This window comes from Heptranchias perlo, chromosome 2 (genome assembly GCF_035084215.1).
Source record: "Heptranchias perlo isolate sHepPer1 chromosome 2, sHepPer1.hap1, whole genome shotgun sequence".
In the NCBI taxonomy this organism is placed as follows: domain Eukaryota; kingdom Metazoa; phylum Chordata; class Chondrichthyes; order Hexanchiformes; family Hexanchidae; genus Heptranchias; species Heptranchias perlo.
In genome coordinates this window covers 31032070-31050678 of record NC_090326.1, presented here as the reverse complement: position 1 = coordinate 31050678, position 18609 = coordinate 31032070, and the positions used below count along the sequence as shown (strand labels likewise).

At 46.6% G+C, this 18609-nt stretch overlaps 1 protein-coding gene across 6 annotated transcripts in view; it reads left to right on the top strand.

Annotated features, from left to right (window-relative positions):
• LOC137336496 (RNA-binding protein 24) overlaps window positions 1–17655 on the top strand; it is a 32685-nt gene extending 15030 nt beyond the window's left edge. For 2 of the 6 annotated variants that reach the window (XM_068001664.1, XM_068001663.1), the window contains exons 3-7: window positions 682–760; window positions 3598–3854; window positions 4073–4196; window positions 4572–4626; window positions 15520–17655. In XM_068001664.1, coding sequence (XP_067857765.1) covers window positions 3687–3854; window positions 4073–4196; window positions 4572–4626; window positions 15520–15859 — 687 coding nt within the window. In that variant the 5' untranslated portion in view covers window positions 682–760; window positions 3598–3686 and the 3' untranslated portion in view covers window positions 15860–17655. Of the gene's footprint in view, window positions 1–681; window positions 761–3339; window positions 3404–3597; window positions 3866–4072; window positions 4197–4571; window positions 4627–15519 lie in introns of those variants that run through there. The other 4 variants (XM_068001666.1, XM_068001665.1, XM_068001669.1 and 1 more) reach the window with 3 other exon arrangements.
• Window positions 17656–18609: the final 954 nt, after the last annotated feature.

Below are 18609 nucleotides of genomic sequence, written 5' to 3'. Positions count from 1 at the left end.
CAAGGCATAGAATATAACAGCAGGATGCTAGAACTGTATAAAATACTAGTTAGGTCACAGCTTAACTACTGTATATAGTTCTGGTCACCACATTACAGGAAAGATGTGATTGCACAAGAGAGAGTACAGAAGAGATTTACAAGGATGATGCCAGGACTGGAGAATTTTAGCTATGAGGAAAGAGATGTATAAAATTATGAGGGGCCGAGAGTGGACCTATTTCCGTTAACAGAGAGGTCAATAACCAGTAATTGGTAGAAGGATTAGAGGGGAGCTGACGAAAAGAACTTTCACCCAGAGGGAGGTAGGGGTCTGGAACTCACTACCTGAAAGGGTAGTAGAGGCAGAAACCCTCATCACATTTAAAAAGTACTTGGATATGCACTTAGAAGGCTACGGACCAAGTGCTGGAAAGTGGGATTAGGCTAGGTAGCTCTTTTTCGACTGGCACAGAAACGATGGGCCGAATGGCCTCTTTCTGCGCCGTAAATTCTTCTATGTTTCTATGCCTTGGGTCACTGGGATATTTCCCTGCCAGGAATGAATGTGCACTCCTTATTGGGCAAACAGAGGCCTTACAGACAGGTGTAAATTTCTTAGTTGCTTGTTTTGAAGATTCTTAAACGGGTCTCCATACATGTTCGACACCTGGCTGACCAAAATAAATTAATTCCATTTTAGTAAAAACACCTGTTTCGATGTAAATGATGCCCTCAATATTGGACCAGTTTAAAGGCACAAGTGACTTTTCTTCAACAATGTAAGTTAAATTCATTCAAAGCATTTATTTAATATCAGACTTCATAGGCCCAGGCATTAAGCACTGCTTGTATTTTTCTAATTATCAGCCACTGTATTGCAGCAGTTCCACTGTTACTCTAGCAACATAAGCACTGCAATGCTGTGTTGCTTCTTTTATGACAATGTAACTGTTTACACAGGATCAAAACAACATTAATCAAATCATAAATCACTTTACTCCCGGGTCCTTGCATCGGGACAAGTAGGCCTGTTTTTTTTTGTTTCTAATTTTCGCAGTTCATTTTCTCCTCTCCCCTTTCTGGAGGCATTGGCGACTCGATAGGTAACAGTTTCAACACCTGCTTTGCACCCTCCGGTACCTCATTCCAGGTACAGGTGTGAGGATCACTGCGGAGCCCCAACTTGTCCCCCACCCAAATGTCCACTCCACGCACCCCAGGCAGCGGTCACTGAATCACAATCTTCCCTCCCTTAATCCACCAGGGAATTGTCCAACTGTAGTCGCTCTATCCGCAGGTTAGGGGCTAGCCACGGGGAGCCAGTACATCTGGTGTCTCTCCCCCCCTGATCTGATTCTTTATGCGGTCATTACCCCCCCTCCCCTCCCTCCAACCTATTCTTCTAAACCCAGGAACAGGAGGATGAATCAAGTGGGGGATACAGTCGCCGGTTGACATATACTCAACCTCCACCTGCAAGTGTCAAGTCTCATCAAATCATGCGGGATAAAAGCGCAACATCACCCGTGACTCATTTCGTGTTTCGTTTTAACGTGGGACTCGGTTTCGCTTCTCACTTTCGAAACGAAGCCCGGCTCCAGGGTCAATTAACCGAGCTCTCTCACTCTCTCTCTCACTCACTGTCTCACTCACTCTCTGTCTCTCACTCTCTCTCTCTCACTCTCACTCTCTCACTGTCTCACTCTCACTCACTGTCTCACTCTCACTCACTGTCTCACTCTCTCTCTCTTACTCTCTGTCTCTCTCTCTCACTCTCTGTCTCTCTCTCTCTCTCTCTTACTCTCTGTCTCTCTCTCTCACTCTCTGTCTCTCTCTCTTACTCTCTGTCTCTCTCTCTCACTCTCTGTCTCTCTCTCTCTTACTCTCTGTCTCTCTCTCTCACTCTCTGTCTCTCTCTCTCACTCTGTCTCACTCTCTCTGTCTCTCTCTCTTACTCTCTGTCTCACTCTGTCTCTCTCTCTCTCACTCTCTGTCTCTGTCTCTCTCTCTCTCTCTCACTCTCTGTCTCTCTCACTCTCTGTCTCTCTCACTCTCTGTCTCTCTCACTCTCTCACTCTCTCTCTCTCTGTCTGTCTCACTCTCTCTCTCACTCTCTCTCTCTCACTCTCTGTCTCTCTCACTCTCTGTCTCTCTCACTCTCTGTCTCTCTCTCTCTCTCTCTGTCTGTCTCACTCTCTCTGTCTCACTCTCTCTCTCACTCTCTGTCTCTCTCTCTCTCTCACTCTCTGTCTCTCTCTCTCTCTCACTCTGTCTCTCACTCTCTGTCTCTCTCTCTCTCTCTCTGTCTGTCTCACTCTCTCTGTCTGTCTCACTCTCTCTGTCTCACTCTCTGTCTCTCTCACTCTCTGTCTCTCTCACTCTCTGTCTCTCTCACTCTCTGTCTCTCTCACTCTCTGTCTCTCTCTCACTCTCTCTCTCACTCTCTCTCTCTCACTCTCTGTCTGTCTGTCTCACTCTCTCTGTCTCACTCTCTCTCTCACTCTCTGTCTCTCACTCTCTGTCTCTCTCTCTCTCTCTCACTCTCTGTCTCTCTCTCTCTCACTCTCTGTCTCTCTCTCTCTCACTCTCTCTCTCTGTCTGTCTCACTCTCTCTGTCTCACTCTCTCTCACTCTCTCTGTCTCTCTCACTCTCTGTCTCTCTCTCTCACTCTCTGACTCTCTGTCTCTCTCTCTCTCACTCTCTGTCTCTCTCTCTCACTCTCTGACTCTCTGTCTCTCTCTCTCTCACTCTGTCTCTCTCTCTCTCTCACTCTCTGTCTCTCTCTCTCTCTCACTCTCTCTCTCTCTGTCTGTCTCACTCTCTCTGTCTCACTCACTCTCACTCTCTGACCCTCCCTCCCTCCCTCCTCTCCCTCCTCTCCCTTCACTACAGATGCTGGGTCTGAGTTACACCCGGAAGACCCTCTTCAGTTCACAGCCGCATGTTCAGACCGCAGGCGAGCCTCGACAGTCCCGCAAGCCCAACTCTCCTCCGCAGCCAATCCAATCCACCGCCGGCCCAACTCTCTCCAGCTCAGGCGGCACAATGGCACTCATAAAAGGGGTGGTGGGGGGGGGCAGGAAACCAATGATTGATTGGTGTGTGGTGTGTGTGTGTTTGGGGAGGGGCGTGGCTTGGCGGCTGACGCGGACAATCAACGCCCTCTTTGTGGGCGGGGCGTAGGTGCTAGGCCGGTTTGAATAGGCGGAGGAGGCAGAGAGAGAGAGAGAGAGCCCGGGGGTGGGCGTGGTTAGAGAGGGTGGGTGGGCGTGGTTAGAGAGGGTGGGCGTGGTTAGAGGGGGCGGGAGAATGACAGGAGCGACCAGACCGACAGCGGGCACTTAAAGAGCCCAGAGAGAGAGAGCGGGGCAGTGGAAACAGCGGATTGCGAACCGGGCCGGAGCGCACCCTCCCCCGCAAAGTGTGTTTTAAATTTTTTTTTTGTTGCATTTTATCTACCTCACGGGGCAGCTGGAAACTTATTTATTGATTAATTTATTTATTTAGGTTGGGAGGGGGGGGAAAGGGGAAAGGGGGAGGGGGAGGGGGAGGGGGGGGAAAAAAGCAAAAAGCGAGTAAGAAAAAGGTGCATTGAAATCATTATTTCTCCGCCAGCTCGTATAATTGTTCCAGGATCAAAAGCCCATCGTCGCGTGTCTCTTGTGAGTTTTTGCAGCCTGCAGCCGGGGAGGGGGGGGGGGAAGATGCACACCACCCAGAAGGACACCACCTTTACCAAGATCTTCGTCGGCGGGTTGCCCTACCACACCACCGACGCTTCGCTCCGCAAGTACTTCGAGGTGTTCGGCGACATCGAGGAAGCCGTGGTCATCACGGACCGGCAGACGGGCAAGTCCCGCGGCTACGGCTTTGTAAGTAGTTAGTAAGTGCCCTCCTCACCCCACCCTCACCCTCACCCTCACCCCACCCCCGAGGCAAAGAGTTTGCAAGTTAACCAGTAATAGTTAATCAGTAATAATGAATGAATGATTTTTGTGAGTGGTCCGATGCTCTGGCTGGGCTTAGGGTGCTCTGAGTTCTTTTACTGATGCCGGGGTGTGTCCCGGGTTTTCTTTTCCCCTGGTTACAGGTGACCATGGCTGACCGGGCGGCGGCGGAGCGAGCATGCAAAGATCCCAATCCCATCATCGACGGCAGGAAAGCTAACGTCAACCTGGCTTACCTGGGGGCGAAACCTCGGATCATGCAGCCAGGTGAGTGTGTGTGAGTGTCTGGGTCAAGAGCTCAAGATAAAATCCCACCCCCCACCCCTCCCAAATAATAATAAATAAAGACCTTCTCGTTCAGAATCAATTTAAAAGAAAAGGTCATAAGAAGAAATTAGATTTTTAAAAAAGGTCTAAACAAAAAAACACAATAGATAAGAAAGGGGAAAATGCAAGACTGTTTGCAAGAAAGGGGGACATTCGGGTTAAGAAATTAATCTGGACATTGTGATTTGTTTTTACAGTATTTATAGTCAAAGCACTTGATCTAAAGTTGGGACCGTGTCTGTGTGTCAGGGTTTATTCTTGTGCTGAGTGAAGTTTTGTTTCCATTTGTAACGTTGAAACTGGTTGTCTTGACAGGTTTCGCTTTCGGAGTACAGCAGATTCACCCAGCTTTCGTCCCCAGGCCATATGGGTAAGTGCCGTACCTCTCCTACCGCAGTTAATAACAGCTTTCTGCTCCACATAAAGGCGGATATATTTACACTGTTAACGCCTTCGGACTCCACAGACCTGCAGTTAATCAAACTGTGCATCTCAACGCTGTTCTTTTTTTTAAAAAAAACAAGCTAGAAAGCGATTCTGTGCCTGTTTAGCTAACTATCCTAACTTTATCATAGGACGACTATAGTTTAACACCCTTTTCCAATGACTAACATAAACTTTTGGAGAAAAAAATCATCTATTCTGCTGTGCAAATCTCTCAATGAGTCAAGTTCTGAAAGCGTTTCCGTTCATCCAACCAACCAACCACCCAGACACAATACTTTTTTGGTGCTGTACAATGGTGTTATTTACTTATTTTAACAAATCGACTTTGTGCCCCCTTTTGGCTTGACTCAATTCTATGTATTTCTTTCTGATCTGACAGGGGTCGTTTACAGTTAAGATAACATGATGATGAGAGAAGGATTTGATGATATGAGGTGGAATAGTTACCGAATGAGCAGATCTTAAACTGTGTAACCAGTAGACTCAAACACACAAACAAGCTAAAAATGGTGATTAACTGTTGCATGTATGTTATTTCTTAGAGTGTAATAGAGCTGCGTGTGCTTTTTACTTTTAATGAAGTGGTGTTTAGAGCTAAACAAGCAAACTGCGTGCTTTTTAATGAAGAGAGCTATAGTGAGGACTTTTCTGGAGTTTTCTTTGTTCAAGAGTGTTGATTTGTTTTGCCATTGGGAGCAAGGGGTCCCATTTTATTTTGCTTTGTTGCTGTAGCCTGATTTCCAGTTTAACAATTCAGTTTCTGGGTTGTAGTGAGTGCTAAATTCTGTGTGACTTTATTTTTTGATTACCAAATCAACTCATCGCGTGCATGTTGCGATGTTTTTTTGTTTATTTTGGTTTGGTTGTTTTTTTATTTTGTTAACACAAGTGCTTCCATTCTATGTTCTGTAAAGTCATGGGTACAGTACTTGATAATCATCCACAACATCATAATTCACCGTGACTTCCAAGTGCTACATTTCCTAAAGACATTTTGTATGTTGGATCCATCTAGTTTTAGGCTGGGTACCATGTCTGATATCCTAGTAGGAACAAGTGGAAGAGACTGCCTAAACATCAGTACACTTAGCCATTTCCTGTTCTTTGCGCTATAGATTAGTTTATTTTAAAAGTTATATTCTAAAATATTTTTAAATCCAGAATGTAAATCCATGTTGTAAATATTTCTTCCAGCATTACCTGCACATTCTCTTGAATGAGTAAATTTAAATTTAAATTTAAATTTAAAGTTGAAAACAATGTCTGGGGGGGGGGGGGGGGTGGGAGGGGAAGCAGTATTGTAATACATTTTTTCTTTTTGCAAAAAATTGTTGCTCAACTTGTGCCACATTAATATATTTTAAACAATTGTTTAGAAACTGCAGAAAGTAAAAAAAAATATAAACAATCCTTAATAAAATGAGTGCACATATTGTGTACATTTAAAATAGGTGTGCACACAATTTAAGTCTGCTAATCTGCTTTTTCCCCATGAATAAATGATGACATATAACAATAAACTCAGTAAATAATGAATGAGTCATGCAATAATGCAGGTGGAAAATACCAAGTGGTTTTAAGTTTTGAAAGGCAGCATAATTATTTCATTGTGCTCAGTAGTCTGAAGGACTCATCTAATTTTTATAACTGCGGACCTAGGTTAGCACTCGAGTTTACATCAGCCCACCTGTCCAAATCAATCCTATTTACAACAATTATTTTATTAAAGCACTTGATGTGGAATGATCTAGTATACTTCAAAATCTTATTCTTCCCCAAATAATAGTTGTCTGCAGAATTTGAAGCTAGCAGATTCTACTGGATCATTATCTCTGGCACTATATTGAGGCTGTAAAATTGAAATTTTTGCATTAACATATTTATTGTAGATTACAGATAAGACAATTTTTGATCAGTGTCCTTGTGGGTTACACAAGTAAAGTTGCTCATTTGCCTTATACAGACATTCCTTCTCTTTGATAGATCACTTTAGTAGAAGATTAAAAATAGAGTAGGGAGTCATACTGCAGCCTGTCTTGTCAGTCATCCAGTGTGAAATGGCACGGGCTGGGGAGTGTGCTAAGAGTTCCCATGAGTTTAAAAGTGAATGACCCTCGGGAGCTCAGGTTTCACGTTCCAGCACCTGTTCTGTATTCTGTGGATTTCAACCAAAAGCCCACCCCCTCCCCAAACACATGCACACACAAATAGGCTTATGAGAGTCTTCTGAAGGACACATTTTATATATCTGAACACAATAGCAGCCAGTTCCAAAAATTCTATCTAATTTTAGTTTGTGTATAGGCTATAGAAGCACCGGCAAAAGTACAAAAAGGATTTACTAGGATGATACCAGAACTGAGAGGGTATAGCTATCAGGAAAGACTGAACAGGCTGGGGCTCTTTTCTCTAGAAAAGAGATGACTGAGGGGTGATCTGATAAGGGTCTTTAAGATTATGAAGGGGTTTGATAGGGTAGACGTAGAGAAGATGCTTCCACAGTAATAAATCCAATAGGTTCTCCTGAATTCCCTTCTTTATCCAGAGAGTGATGAGAATGTGGAACTCACTACCACAAGGAGTAGTTGAGGCGAAGAGTATAGACACATTTAGGGGGAAGCTAGATAAATACATGAGGGAAAAAGGAATATGTTGATAGAGTGAGATGAAGTAAATAGGGTGGGAGAAGGCTCGTGTGGAGCATAAACAGTGGCTGGGCCAAATGGCCTGTTTCTGTGCTGTAAATTCTATGTAAATCTATGTTTATACACATGAAAAATAACACATTCTAATCGATATGCTTTAACCTACTATTAGGCGAATTGTAGATGTAACTTAATTCAAAGCAGTATGTTTACATGATTCTCACCAAATTTGAAATATATATCATGACAATATGACATTTATCATTCATTTTAAATAATGATCTGTATAAAATCTGCTGGATTATGGTACAGGCCATACTTGTACGTACAGGCCACAATCAAAAATGTATTGTGTTTAAAAAGGCAATTTTGATTGGGGGAGGGGCCTACCGACAGCATTTGCGTTACATTTCGCAACAACTGCTCCTTTATCTGTTTCTTTTCACAACACGTATTTATTTATTTGAGTACTCACTGACAATTTTTGGTTCCAGTTTTGCTACGTGGTATCTGGTGGTACGTTTCTTTGATATAGCTGGGTGGAAATTTAGAGGGGTGATTACTTTCAGTCAATTCTTTTCTCTCCCACCCTACTGCAAATATTGGGGGGGGGGGGGGCGGGGAGGGACGGTGGGAACTTCATTCTCATCAGTGGTGTACCGAATTTTAGAATATTTTAACTAGCCTATGGAAACCTGCCATTTCAGTTGACTCTGTGAGTATCAACGAGCAGCTCCACGGGAGACCTTGCAGATCAGCAATCAGGAGATGGGAAAGCTGGGAAGACTCCATCCTAACACATCATTACCCACAGATTTTACTAGATTCACTTTGGAGCTGCTGGCTGGTGTTCCCATTACTGTTGTCAGTGGCGTGACTCCCTGATCAGAGGGAAGACCCCAAATAGGAGATATTAGGACAGGTGACCAAAAGCTTGGTCAAAGAGTTAGGTTTTAAGGAGCATCTTAAAGGAGGAGAGAAAGGTAGAGAGACAGAGAGGGTTAGGGAGGAATTCCAAATCTTAGAGCCTAGAGCCTAGGTAACTGAAGGCATGGCCGCCAATGGTGGAGCAATGGAAATCGGAGATGCGCAAGAGGCCAGAATTGGAGGAGCGCAGAGATTTCGGAGGGATGTCGGGCTAGAGGAGATTACAGAGATAGGAAGGAGTGAGGCCATGGAGGGATTTGAGAACAAGGATGAGAATTTTAAAATTGAGGCGTTGCCGGACCTGGAGCCAATTTAGATCAGCGAGCACAGGGGTGATGGGTGAATGGGACTTGGTGTGAGTTAGGATACGAGCAGCAGGGCTTTAGATGAGCTCAAGTTTACAGAGGGTGGAAGATGGGAGGCCAGCCAGATTCCCCCTTCCACCATGCATACCTTATAAAACCCATAATGTGATAGTAACATTATGCTATCGTTTTATAAGCCCAGAGTACCTTAAATAAATGGGCAAGTTTGTCTACATTTCTTTGACTTAACTGCTAAACTACTGCAAATTAATAACGTGAAGATTGAAATGTGAGATGTGTTTCATTTTGAAAACTAATTGGCCCCAGCTTTGCTATTCTAAAATAAAGTAAATCCATAATTTAGCTAAATATTTGAAACTTGCTTGCTGTTGCTTACAGCAATAATCAATCATTAGTTAGTTAGAGATAAATTGAGAACTTTGTTCAAAGTGTTTTAATGATCTAGCATAATTCCATTGTGTGCATAAGTTAAGCTGCAGGCATCACCAGTTGAGGGGAAGATAATTGAACATGCTGTAAGATTGGCTTGGTGAAGCAATGACCTCTCCAAACACTAGGAGGTAAATTTTAACCCCACGAGCAGGTGGGTTGGGGGCAGGTGGGAAGGTAAACTTTCAAAAAAAAACTAAAACCCGACCCCAACCTGCCTCCAACCTGTCCACTTCCGGTTTTAACGGAGGCGGGTTGAGGGGCAGGCGACCAACCTGCTCTTTGGAGGCGGTTCGGTCAGTGAAAGCTTTTAAGGAGGCAGCAGGCTTCCATTTTGACAATTTTTTTTATTTTTAACTCCTGGGGGTCGGGATTCCTTGGGCTCCTGCTTCACGCCACGTGAGAGGAGGCGAGAAGGCCCGGTTCGGCAGGTAAGTGCCTTTATTGCACTGCTTGTGAGCCCGGAGCAGCAGGAGTGCTTCCCCCAGGCCCAACAAGACTAACTGCCGCAATTCCACGCACACAATAGACCGAACCCCCCCCCACGATCTCCGAACCCCCCCCCCCCACGATCTCCGAACCCCCCCCCCCCACGATCTCCGAACCCCCCCCCCCCACGATCTCCGAACAGCCCCCCCCCACGATCTCCGAACAGCCCCCCCCCCACGATCTCCGAACAACCCCCCCCCCCACGATCTCCGAACAACCCCCCCCCCCACGATCTCCGAACAACCCCCCCCCCCACGATCTCCGAACAACCCCCCCCCCCACGATCTCCGAACAACCCCCCCCCCCCCCCCACGATCTCCGAACAACCCCCCCCCCCCCACGATCTCCGAACAACACCCCCCCCACGATCTCCGAAAACCCCCCCCCCCACGATCTCCGAACAACCCCCCCCCCACGATCTCCGAAAACCCCCCCCCCACGATCTCCGAACAACCCCCCCCCACGATCTCCGAACAACCCCCCCCCACGATCTCCGAACAACCCCCCCCCCCCACGATCTCCGAACAACCCCCCCCCACGATCTCCGAACAACCCCCCCCCCACGATCTCCGAACAACCCCCCCCCCACGATCTCCGAACAACCCCCCCCCCCACGATCTCCGAACAACCCCCCCCCCCACGATCTCCGAACAACCCCCCCCCCCACGATCTCCGAACAACCCCCCCCCCACGATCTCCGAACAACCCCCCCCCCCACGATCTCCGAACAAACCCCCCCCCCCACGATCTCCGAACAACCCCCCCCCCCACGATCTCCGAACAACCCCCCCCCCACGATCTCCGAACAACCCCCCCCCCCCACGATCTCCGGACAACCCCCCCCCCCCACGATCTCCGAACAACCCCCCCCCCCCACGATCTCCGAACAACCCCCCCCCCCCACGATCTCCGAACAACCCCCCCCCCCACGATCTCCGAACAACCCCCCCCCCACGATCTCCGAACAACCCCCCCCCCACGATCTCCGAACAACCCCCCCCCCCCACGATCTCCGAACAACCCCCCCCCCCACGATCTCCGAACAACCCCCCCCCCACGATCTCCGAACAACCCCCCCCCCACGATCTCCGAACAACCCCCCCCCCACGATCTCCGAACAACCCCCCCCCCACGATCTCCGAACAACCCCCCCCCCACGATCTCCGAACAACCCCCCCCCCACGATCTCCGAACAACCCCCCCCCCACGATCTCCGAACAACCCCCCCCCCACGATCTCCGAACAACCCCCCCCCCCACGATCTCCGAACAACCCCCCCCCCACGATCTCCGAACAACCCCCCCCCCACGATCTCCGAACAACCCCCCCCCCACGATCTCCGAACAACCCCCCCCCCACGATCTCCGAACAACCCCCCCCCCACGATCTCCGTACAACCCCCCCCACGATCTCCGAACCCCCCCCCCACGATCTCCGAACAACCCCCCCCCCACGATCTCCGAACAACCCCCCCCCCACGATCTCCGAACAACCCCCCCCCCACGATCTCCGAACAACCCCCCCCCCACGATCTCCGAACAACCCCCCCCCCACGATCTCCGAACAACCCCCCCCCCACGATCTCCGAACAACCCCCCCCCCACGATCTCCGAACAACCCCCCCCCCCACGATCTCCGAACAACCCCCCCCCCACGATCTCCGAACAACCCCCCCCCCACGATCTCCGAACAACCCCCCCCCCACGATCTCCGAACAACCCCCCCCCCACGATCTCCGAACAACCCCCCCCCCACGATCTCCGAACAACCCCCCCCCCACGATCTCCGAACAACCCCCCCCCCACGATCTCCGAACAACCCCCCCCCACGATCTCCGAACAACCCCCCCCCCACGATCTCCGAACAACCCCCCCCCCACGATCTCCGTACAACCCCCCCCACGATCTCCGAACCCCCCCCCCACGATCTCCGAACCCCCCCCCCACGATCTCCGAACCCCCCCCCCACGATCTCCGAACCCCCCCCACGATCTCCGAACCCCCCCCCACGATCTCCGAACCCCCCCCCCACGATCTCCGAACCCCCCCCCCACGATCTCCGAACCCCCCCCCCACGATCTCCGAACCCCCCCCCCACGATCTCCGAACCCCCCCCCCACGATCTCCGAACCCCCCCCCCCACGATCTCCGAACCCCCCCCCCCACGATCTCCGAACCCCCCCCCCCACGATCTCCGAACCCCCCCCCCCACGATCTCCGAACCCCCCCCCCACGATCTCCGAACCCCCCCCCCACGATCTCCGAACCCCCCCCCCACGATCTCCGAACCCCCCCCCCCACGATCTCCGAACCCCCCCCCCCACGATCTCCGAACCCCCCCCCCACGATCTCCGAACCCCCCCCCCACGATCTCCGAACCCCGCCCCCCACGATCTCCGAACCCCCCCCCCACGATCTCCGAACCCCCCCCCCACGATCTCCGACCCACTCCCCCACGATCTCCGACCCACTCCCCCAAGATCTCCGACCCACTCCCCCACGATCTCCGACCCACTCCCCCACGATCTCCGACCCACTCCCCCACGATCTCCGACCCACTCCCCCACGATCTCCGACCCACTCCCCCACGATCTCCGACCCACTCCCCCACGATCTCCGACCCACTCCCCCACGATCTCCGACCCACTCCCCCACGATCTCCGACCCACTCCCCCACGATCTCCGACCCACTCCCCCACGATCTCCGACCCACTCCCCCACGATCTCCGACCCACTCCCCCACGATCTCCGACCCACTCCCCCACGATCTCCGACCCACTCCCCCACGATCTCCGACCCACTCCCCCACGATCTCCGACCCACTCCCCCACGATCTCCGACCCACTCCCCCACGATCTCCGACCCACTCCCCCACGATCTCCGACCCACTCCCCCACGATCTCCGACCCACTCCCCCACGATCTCCGACCCACTCCCCCACGATCTCCGACCCACTCCCCCACGATCTCCGACCCACTCCCCCACGATCTCCGACCCACTCCCCCACGATCTCCGACCCACTCCCCCACGATCTCCGACCCACTCCCCCACGATCTCCGACCCACTCCCCCACGATCTCCGACCCACTCCCCCACGATCTCCGACCCACTCCCCCACGATCTCCGACCCACTCCCCCACGATCTCCGACCCACTCCCCCACGATCTCCGACCCACTCCCCCACGATCTCCGACCCACTCCCCAACGATCTCCAAACCCGTACTTCTGGGTTTCCCGTTAGGAATTCCCACCCCCAGCCCCTCTCCCTCCTTTCTGCTCCCGCTAAAAATTTACACCTAGATGCATGATAGTAGGTCTTTATTTAAAATGGTAACATCTGACAAACTAGTGTCTCCAGCAGTAACTATATATCCCAGAGGCAGAGTTTGAATCCCAGCCTTGACATCATTTCAACACTACTGGCATTATTGAATACTAAGTAGAATATTGCATGATATTAGAGGATTCTATCTGGGGGAAGAGGGAAGGAAAAATCTGCCCACGACCTGCCCCATGTCACACACACCTTCTGTCCTTCTGACTGTCATTGACACAACCATAGAGAATCTTCAGTCCAGACTGCTCCTTCCTCTTCTTTGATCAAGGACGGTAGGAAGACAGCCGTAGTCAGTAAATAGTTTTTAAAAAAATCTATTTGCTTCCGGTAGATAGAAGATTTAATCTTTTTAACTTTACAACTTGAGAGTATCTTTAAACCCAAAACAGTTGTACTCAAGTATTGTTGTTCAAGATGTGCTTTTTTACGTTGAGTAGATCGGAAGCCATATGTGTAACAAAGTAATATTCAGTGTGCAATTTTATGTATGCTTCACGTTAAGTAGAAGACTCACATATCTGACTTTATAGATGTTGGGCATGGCTCATAGGTCTTTGTTTCTAAGTTGGGTTCCTGTGGTCTATTCAGAACTTCTCAAACTACAGCTCAACCATCATTATAATTGTGGGCAAGGTGAAAGATCACTTACAATTAAGGGAAACTTCGCTTAACTGGACTGAGACTCTAGTACTTTAGGTTGTAGGGGTAATGATAATGCCATTGTGCTTTGCTGCCACTGAGGTTTGCCAAGGAAGTTGTTTGTCAAGAGTTACGATTGTAGGAATAATCAAAACAAATAGATTTTTATTTTCAATTTTTAATGTTTTTCAATGTTTCTGATATAGCCATGATAACATATGAGTTGGAAAATGCCATAATAAGATTTTGCAGTGGAAAATTGATGTACTTTAAATGACCTTTAGTAGTCTCACAGCATCTCTGTTCACAAAGTGTCTGGGTGTTCGTCTGTTCCTTCTATAGCCAACATCATACAGTCTTTGATTTTTTTTTCTATGGTGTTTTATTGCACATGGAGTAATGCAAAGAACTGTTGAAGGACTAATTTTGAAGCAGGAAGGGAATTACTTCCTCCATTGCCCTAAAACTTGATAAAAAATACCATTGTGCTCCTGACAATAGCAGCTGTGCTGAATTGGACTCACCAGCTAACTCCCAATGATCTTTTCAGCTTATCCACATTTAGAAATAAGGTGGAGCTGTCCTCCAAGAGTAAAACAGGACAGTTTGATTTGTTCCATCAACCTTCTACCTAACTGCAAGACAGCATGACAGAAAGAAGCTAGAAGTAACTGTCGCCACAGGTGATGCAACACACCATCTAGTGAGAGATGAGTTTGTAGCAGTTTTCATCCAGCTGCTTGGTTACTGGGGTCTGCAGGTTTTAATGCTTACTTCACACCGATAACTAGTAACCCGAGGAAGGGAAGTCATGGTTACTGCTGAACTAATAGGATCAGCTTCTACTAACTGATCTGGAGTTTACATAGTCACTGTGCTGTAGAGGAATGTGCAGAACCACTGGGCTCGTTGAACACCTGACTGGGTACCGTTATTTAAGCATTGTCGTCCCATAGATTGTAGAACACCTCAAAAATAAAAATAAAAAGTTAGATATTTCATATTGTCTTTCCATAAAAAATAATTTTTCTTTAGTCTCTGCAGCCAACTTTCTCCCCCTCACTGTGAAGTGTTTTCTTTTCATCCCACAATCTCTTTGTCTTTTAGTGTCTTTTTTCTTTTGCATATCATTAGGCGGATCGTTGCAAGCCAGATGATGGGGTCCAGGTCTATATGTTTTCGGTTTGCCCAAGGACTTCCTGTGACCTTTTCCTAGAATGTAATGCACATGTACTGGTGTTCAGTGCTGTGTTTTTAATAGTGTCTGTAGAGCTTCTATTGGAGCCTCGTTGGTGACGAGTGAGAACCTCACTAGATTTCACGTGTAGAGTGACCTTGCCGTGTGACCATTTGTTTATCACCTTGTGGCCTTTGTTTGGTATTTTTAATTTTTTTTTGTTTTTTGCCTGTGTTTTACTTTAATTAGGGTGATGGGGTTGTGGATCTGTGATATGATATTAATGAGTGCTGAGACTGCTTAGCAACACATAGGGTTGCCATGATATATTTATAACTACTACAGCCAGAAATATCAACAGAAGTTGCCCTGCAAAATGTCACGGTGAAATATTATCACAAAAAAATTATTCCAAGAAAAAAGTTTTGAATTTTCAGAAACTAAGTCCAAAAACCTGTTTCCTAATGAAAGTTGGTGAAATGTTTGCAATTTTCTATGCATTATCTCTGATTTCAACTTGTGATCTAGAATAGAATTCTAACTGCTTAATTTAAATGTAAAATAACAAAACGTCAAAACTTGCTTTTGGTATCTAATAATTTTTAATGCACAAATGTTTCTCCAGTTCTAATTAAAAATCATACCATAAGTAGTTGGCCAAAAATTTCTGTAAAATCTATTACACTTATAAAGGCCCTTGGGCATTAGGTTATACAGTGGATTCATTAAGCCTTCCCTTATTGTGGCAACCCTATATGCACAATAACAATTAGAACCTTAAAAAGACTGTGGATGGATCGAGCAAAATGCAGTTTCTTTACTGTTACTTTCTTCTTCCTTATCCACCAGGATTCCTGCTCATTATGTCTACCCACAGGCTTTCGTGCAACCTGGAGTTGTGATCCCGCATGTCCAACCCGCAGCAGCCGCGTCCCCTTACATCGACTACACAGGGACTGCCTACGCGCAGTACTCCGCAGCCACAGCTGCCGCCGCTGCTGCAGCCTACGAGCAGTATCCGTATGCCGCCTCCCCCGCCGCAGCGGCAGCAGCCGCTGGATATGTCACCGCCGCCGGGTACAGCTACGCGGTGCAGCAGCCCATGCCCAACGCAGCTCCTGGGGCTGCAGCAGCTGCAGCCTTCAGCCAGTACCAGCCACAGCAGCTGCAGACAGATCGCATGCAATAACGGTGGGACGTTTAAAAGAAAACTAAAAGTGCAGACTACTTTTAGAATCAGGAGAGCAACCATATATTCCAGAACCTCCCAACCAGTTACAACTACAGCACACAAGAATAATGGACATGGGGGTGGGGGGATAAAAAGTATATTACTTTGATTGCAAGAAAAAATATTTTTGCAGCATTTGATTACTACAAACAATTGTGCTACATATTGTCATAACACAAGAAGATGGAACAGCAGAAAATGTTTTTTTGTTTACGATCAAGAAAAACTTTTACGATGCAAGTCCAAAGCCTCCAACCATCCTGCAACTTTCATGCATTAACAACGGGACATAACATAGTATAATTGTGCAAATCGTTTCTTCATCAGGGAAAACGCTGCAATACTTTCAGCCTGTACCAACTGCAGGAGCTGCATGCAATAACACTGCGACATGCAATAATAATGATTTTTTTTTTAAAAATGAAATGTGCACATCAGGGGGTTAGTGAGATACAGAGACAATTCTACATTATGATAACGACTACCTTTTGAATTTCAAAGCACTGAATGTCATTCTCATTTTTTTTAACTCTGACCTATGCAAAGTATTTGAGATATTTGAAGTCTCTCTCGGGCATCGAACAATCAAAGCATATGACCATGTGGCGTGATGGATAGGCACCGAAGTTATTTATTTTTTTTTATATATTCTTCCCTTCTATGCATGAATGGAACTCTGAGCAAGTGATCTGGATTTAATGGACAGAACAGCTGTGCGGACAATCAATAAGGCAGACAGTTCTGGAAATACACATCACTTGTGTGTGTTTGATGACCTGTCACATTTTAATCCCCCCCCCTCCCCGTCCTGTTTCACTTTTCGGGAAACTTTAACTGCTGCTGTCAGCACTTCAGATTCTGAAATCAGATCATCCCCTGACAATAACAGTCTCTTCTTTCTGTTTTATTGCATCTGTCCATGGTCATTGATTGAAAGCAAAAAGGAAGAAAAAAAATTGTGAATTTTAATAGTCATTGGTTGAAACTGTGCCTTATAAAAATATTGTAAAACTATTTTAAAATTATTTATTGTAAATGTTTTTACAATCCTGCGCACTATAGAAGGGGACACAAGTGCGAAACTGTATATGTATTCAGCTCATTGCAGATAAATTATTAAGTAGGTATTAGTTTATAATGTTAAACCATATCAATCTTCAAAATGTTGACTCCAGTTTATTTAAAATATTTCTATGACGCACTATTCAGTGGTATTGTTACCTTGACAGTTGTCAATTTTAGGATATTAAATTAATATTTACTCTTAATGGTTTTTTTTCGTAATGTTATAAGCTGTACACGGACAGACCTCTGACTTTAGGAGTTTAGAAATGACTAACGTTTGGATTTATGTTGAAATATTTTAAACTATTATTCTGCTTGGTAGAAAGTTGTAACTGCTGCTCTGTAGCCTGTTTCTAATTCTCAATTGCTTGCTGACTTGTGTTTTTATCCTTACATATGCTGCAAACAGGTGAATATTCTAAATGTAGATTTTTTTTTTATACTTGGGGGAAAAAAATCTAAGATTTTCTTACAAGGGAAAGACAACCAAGCATTTTGAAGACCTTTTTCATGTCGCTGGACTAGTTTAAATATTCAGGCAACTGTAGCCAGTATTCTACAAATCTTAATCTTAGATGTAAAAGTCCTGTTGCTATCATGTTTCTATAACAGTGTAAACTGCTTTATAATATATCAACAGTCACCTCTACTAAATACATTCAAAATAAAAAAAAGATTAAAAAGCTGGATATCATGGTATTTGTTTTACTCGTAATTTTATATTTCACTTGTTTTTGTTTGAATATAGAAGTCTTTCCTTTATCACTAAACTGTAGATATACAAAAAGTACCAAAACAACTCCTCAGCAGATCTAAGAAAACTGAAAGGGGGTAATTTTGACTTTAGGCAATAGTGTAAAACGGGTGATATCGATTCAGCCACCCGTTATAAATCTCTCCCGATTTTTATTTATTTCCAGTGAAGTCAATTGAAATGAAAATCGAGAGATGTATAAGTCGATATCACCCGTTTTACACCAAGATGTTTGATCTCTGGAACAAGGCTGTGCTGGGTGCCTGACACACTGGTGCAACCACATGTATTTAAGGGGACATCAGAGGTAATTCCTGGAATTGGAGCAAGGCATTGCACATTTAAACCTAGGTTCAGTGTATTGAATAAAATTACATGTAATGGAAATAAAGCCTCTACAAGTGAAATTAAATTGGTAATCTCAATATTAAATGCCCATGCTGAGTACATTGATAACGATGACCTAGAAGTTAAAGAAAGAAACAAACAACTTGCATTTATATAGCACTTTTATGTCCCAACACGGTTTACATCCAATGAAGTACTTTTTTTTTAAGTGTATTCACTGTTGTAATGTAGGAAACGTGACAGCCAATTTGTGCACAGCAAGGTCCCACAAACAACAATGAGATAATGATCAGTTAATCTGTTTTTCATGATGTTGGTTGAGGGATAAACATTGGCCAGGACACCAGGGAGAACTCCCCTGCTTTTTAAATCGTGCCATGGGATCTTTTACATCCACTTGAAATCTCATCTGAAAGACGGCACCACCGACAGTGCAGCGCTCCCTCAGTACTGCACTGGATGGCAGCCTAGATTATGTGGTCAAGTCTCAATATTGGTGGACAAATGTTTAATGTGTTTGTATGGCACTTCTTTGCTATTT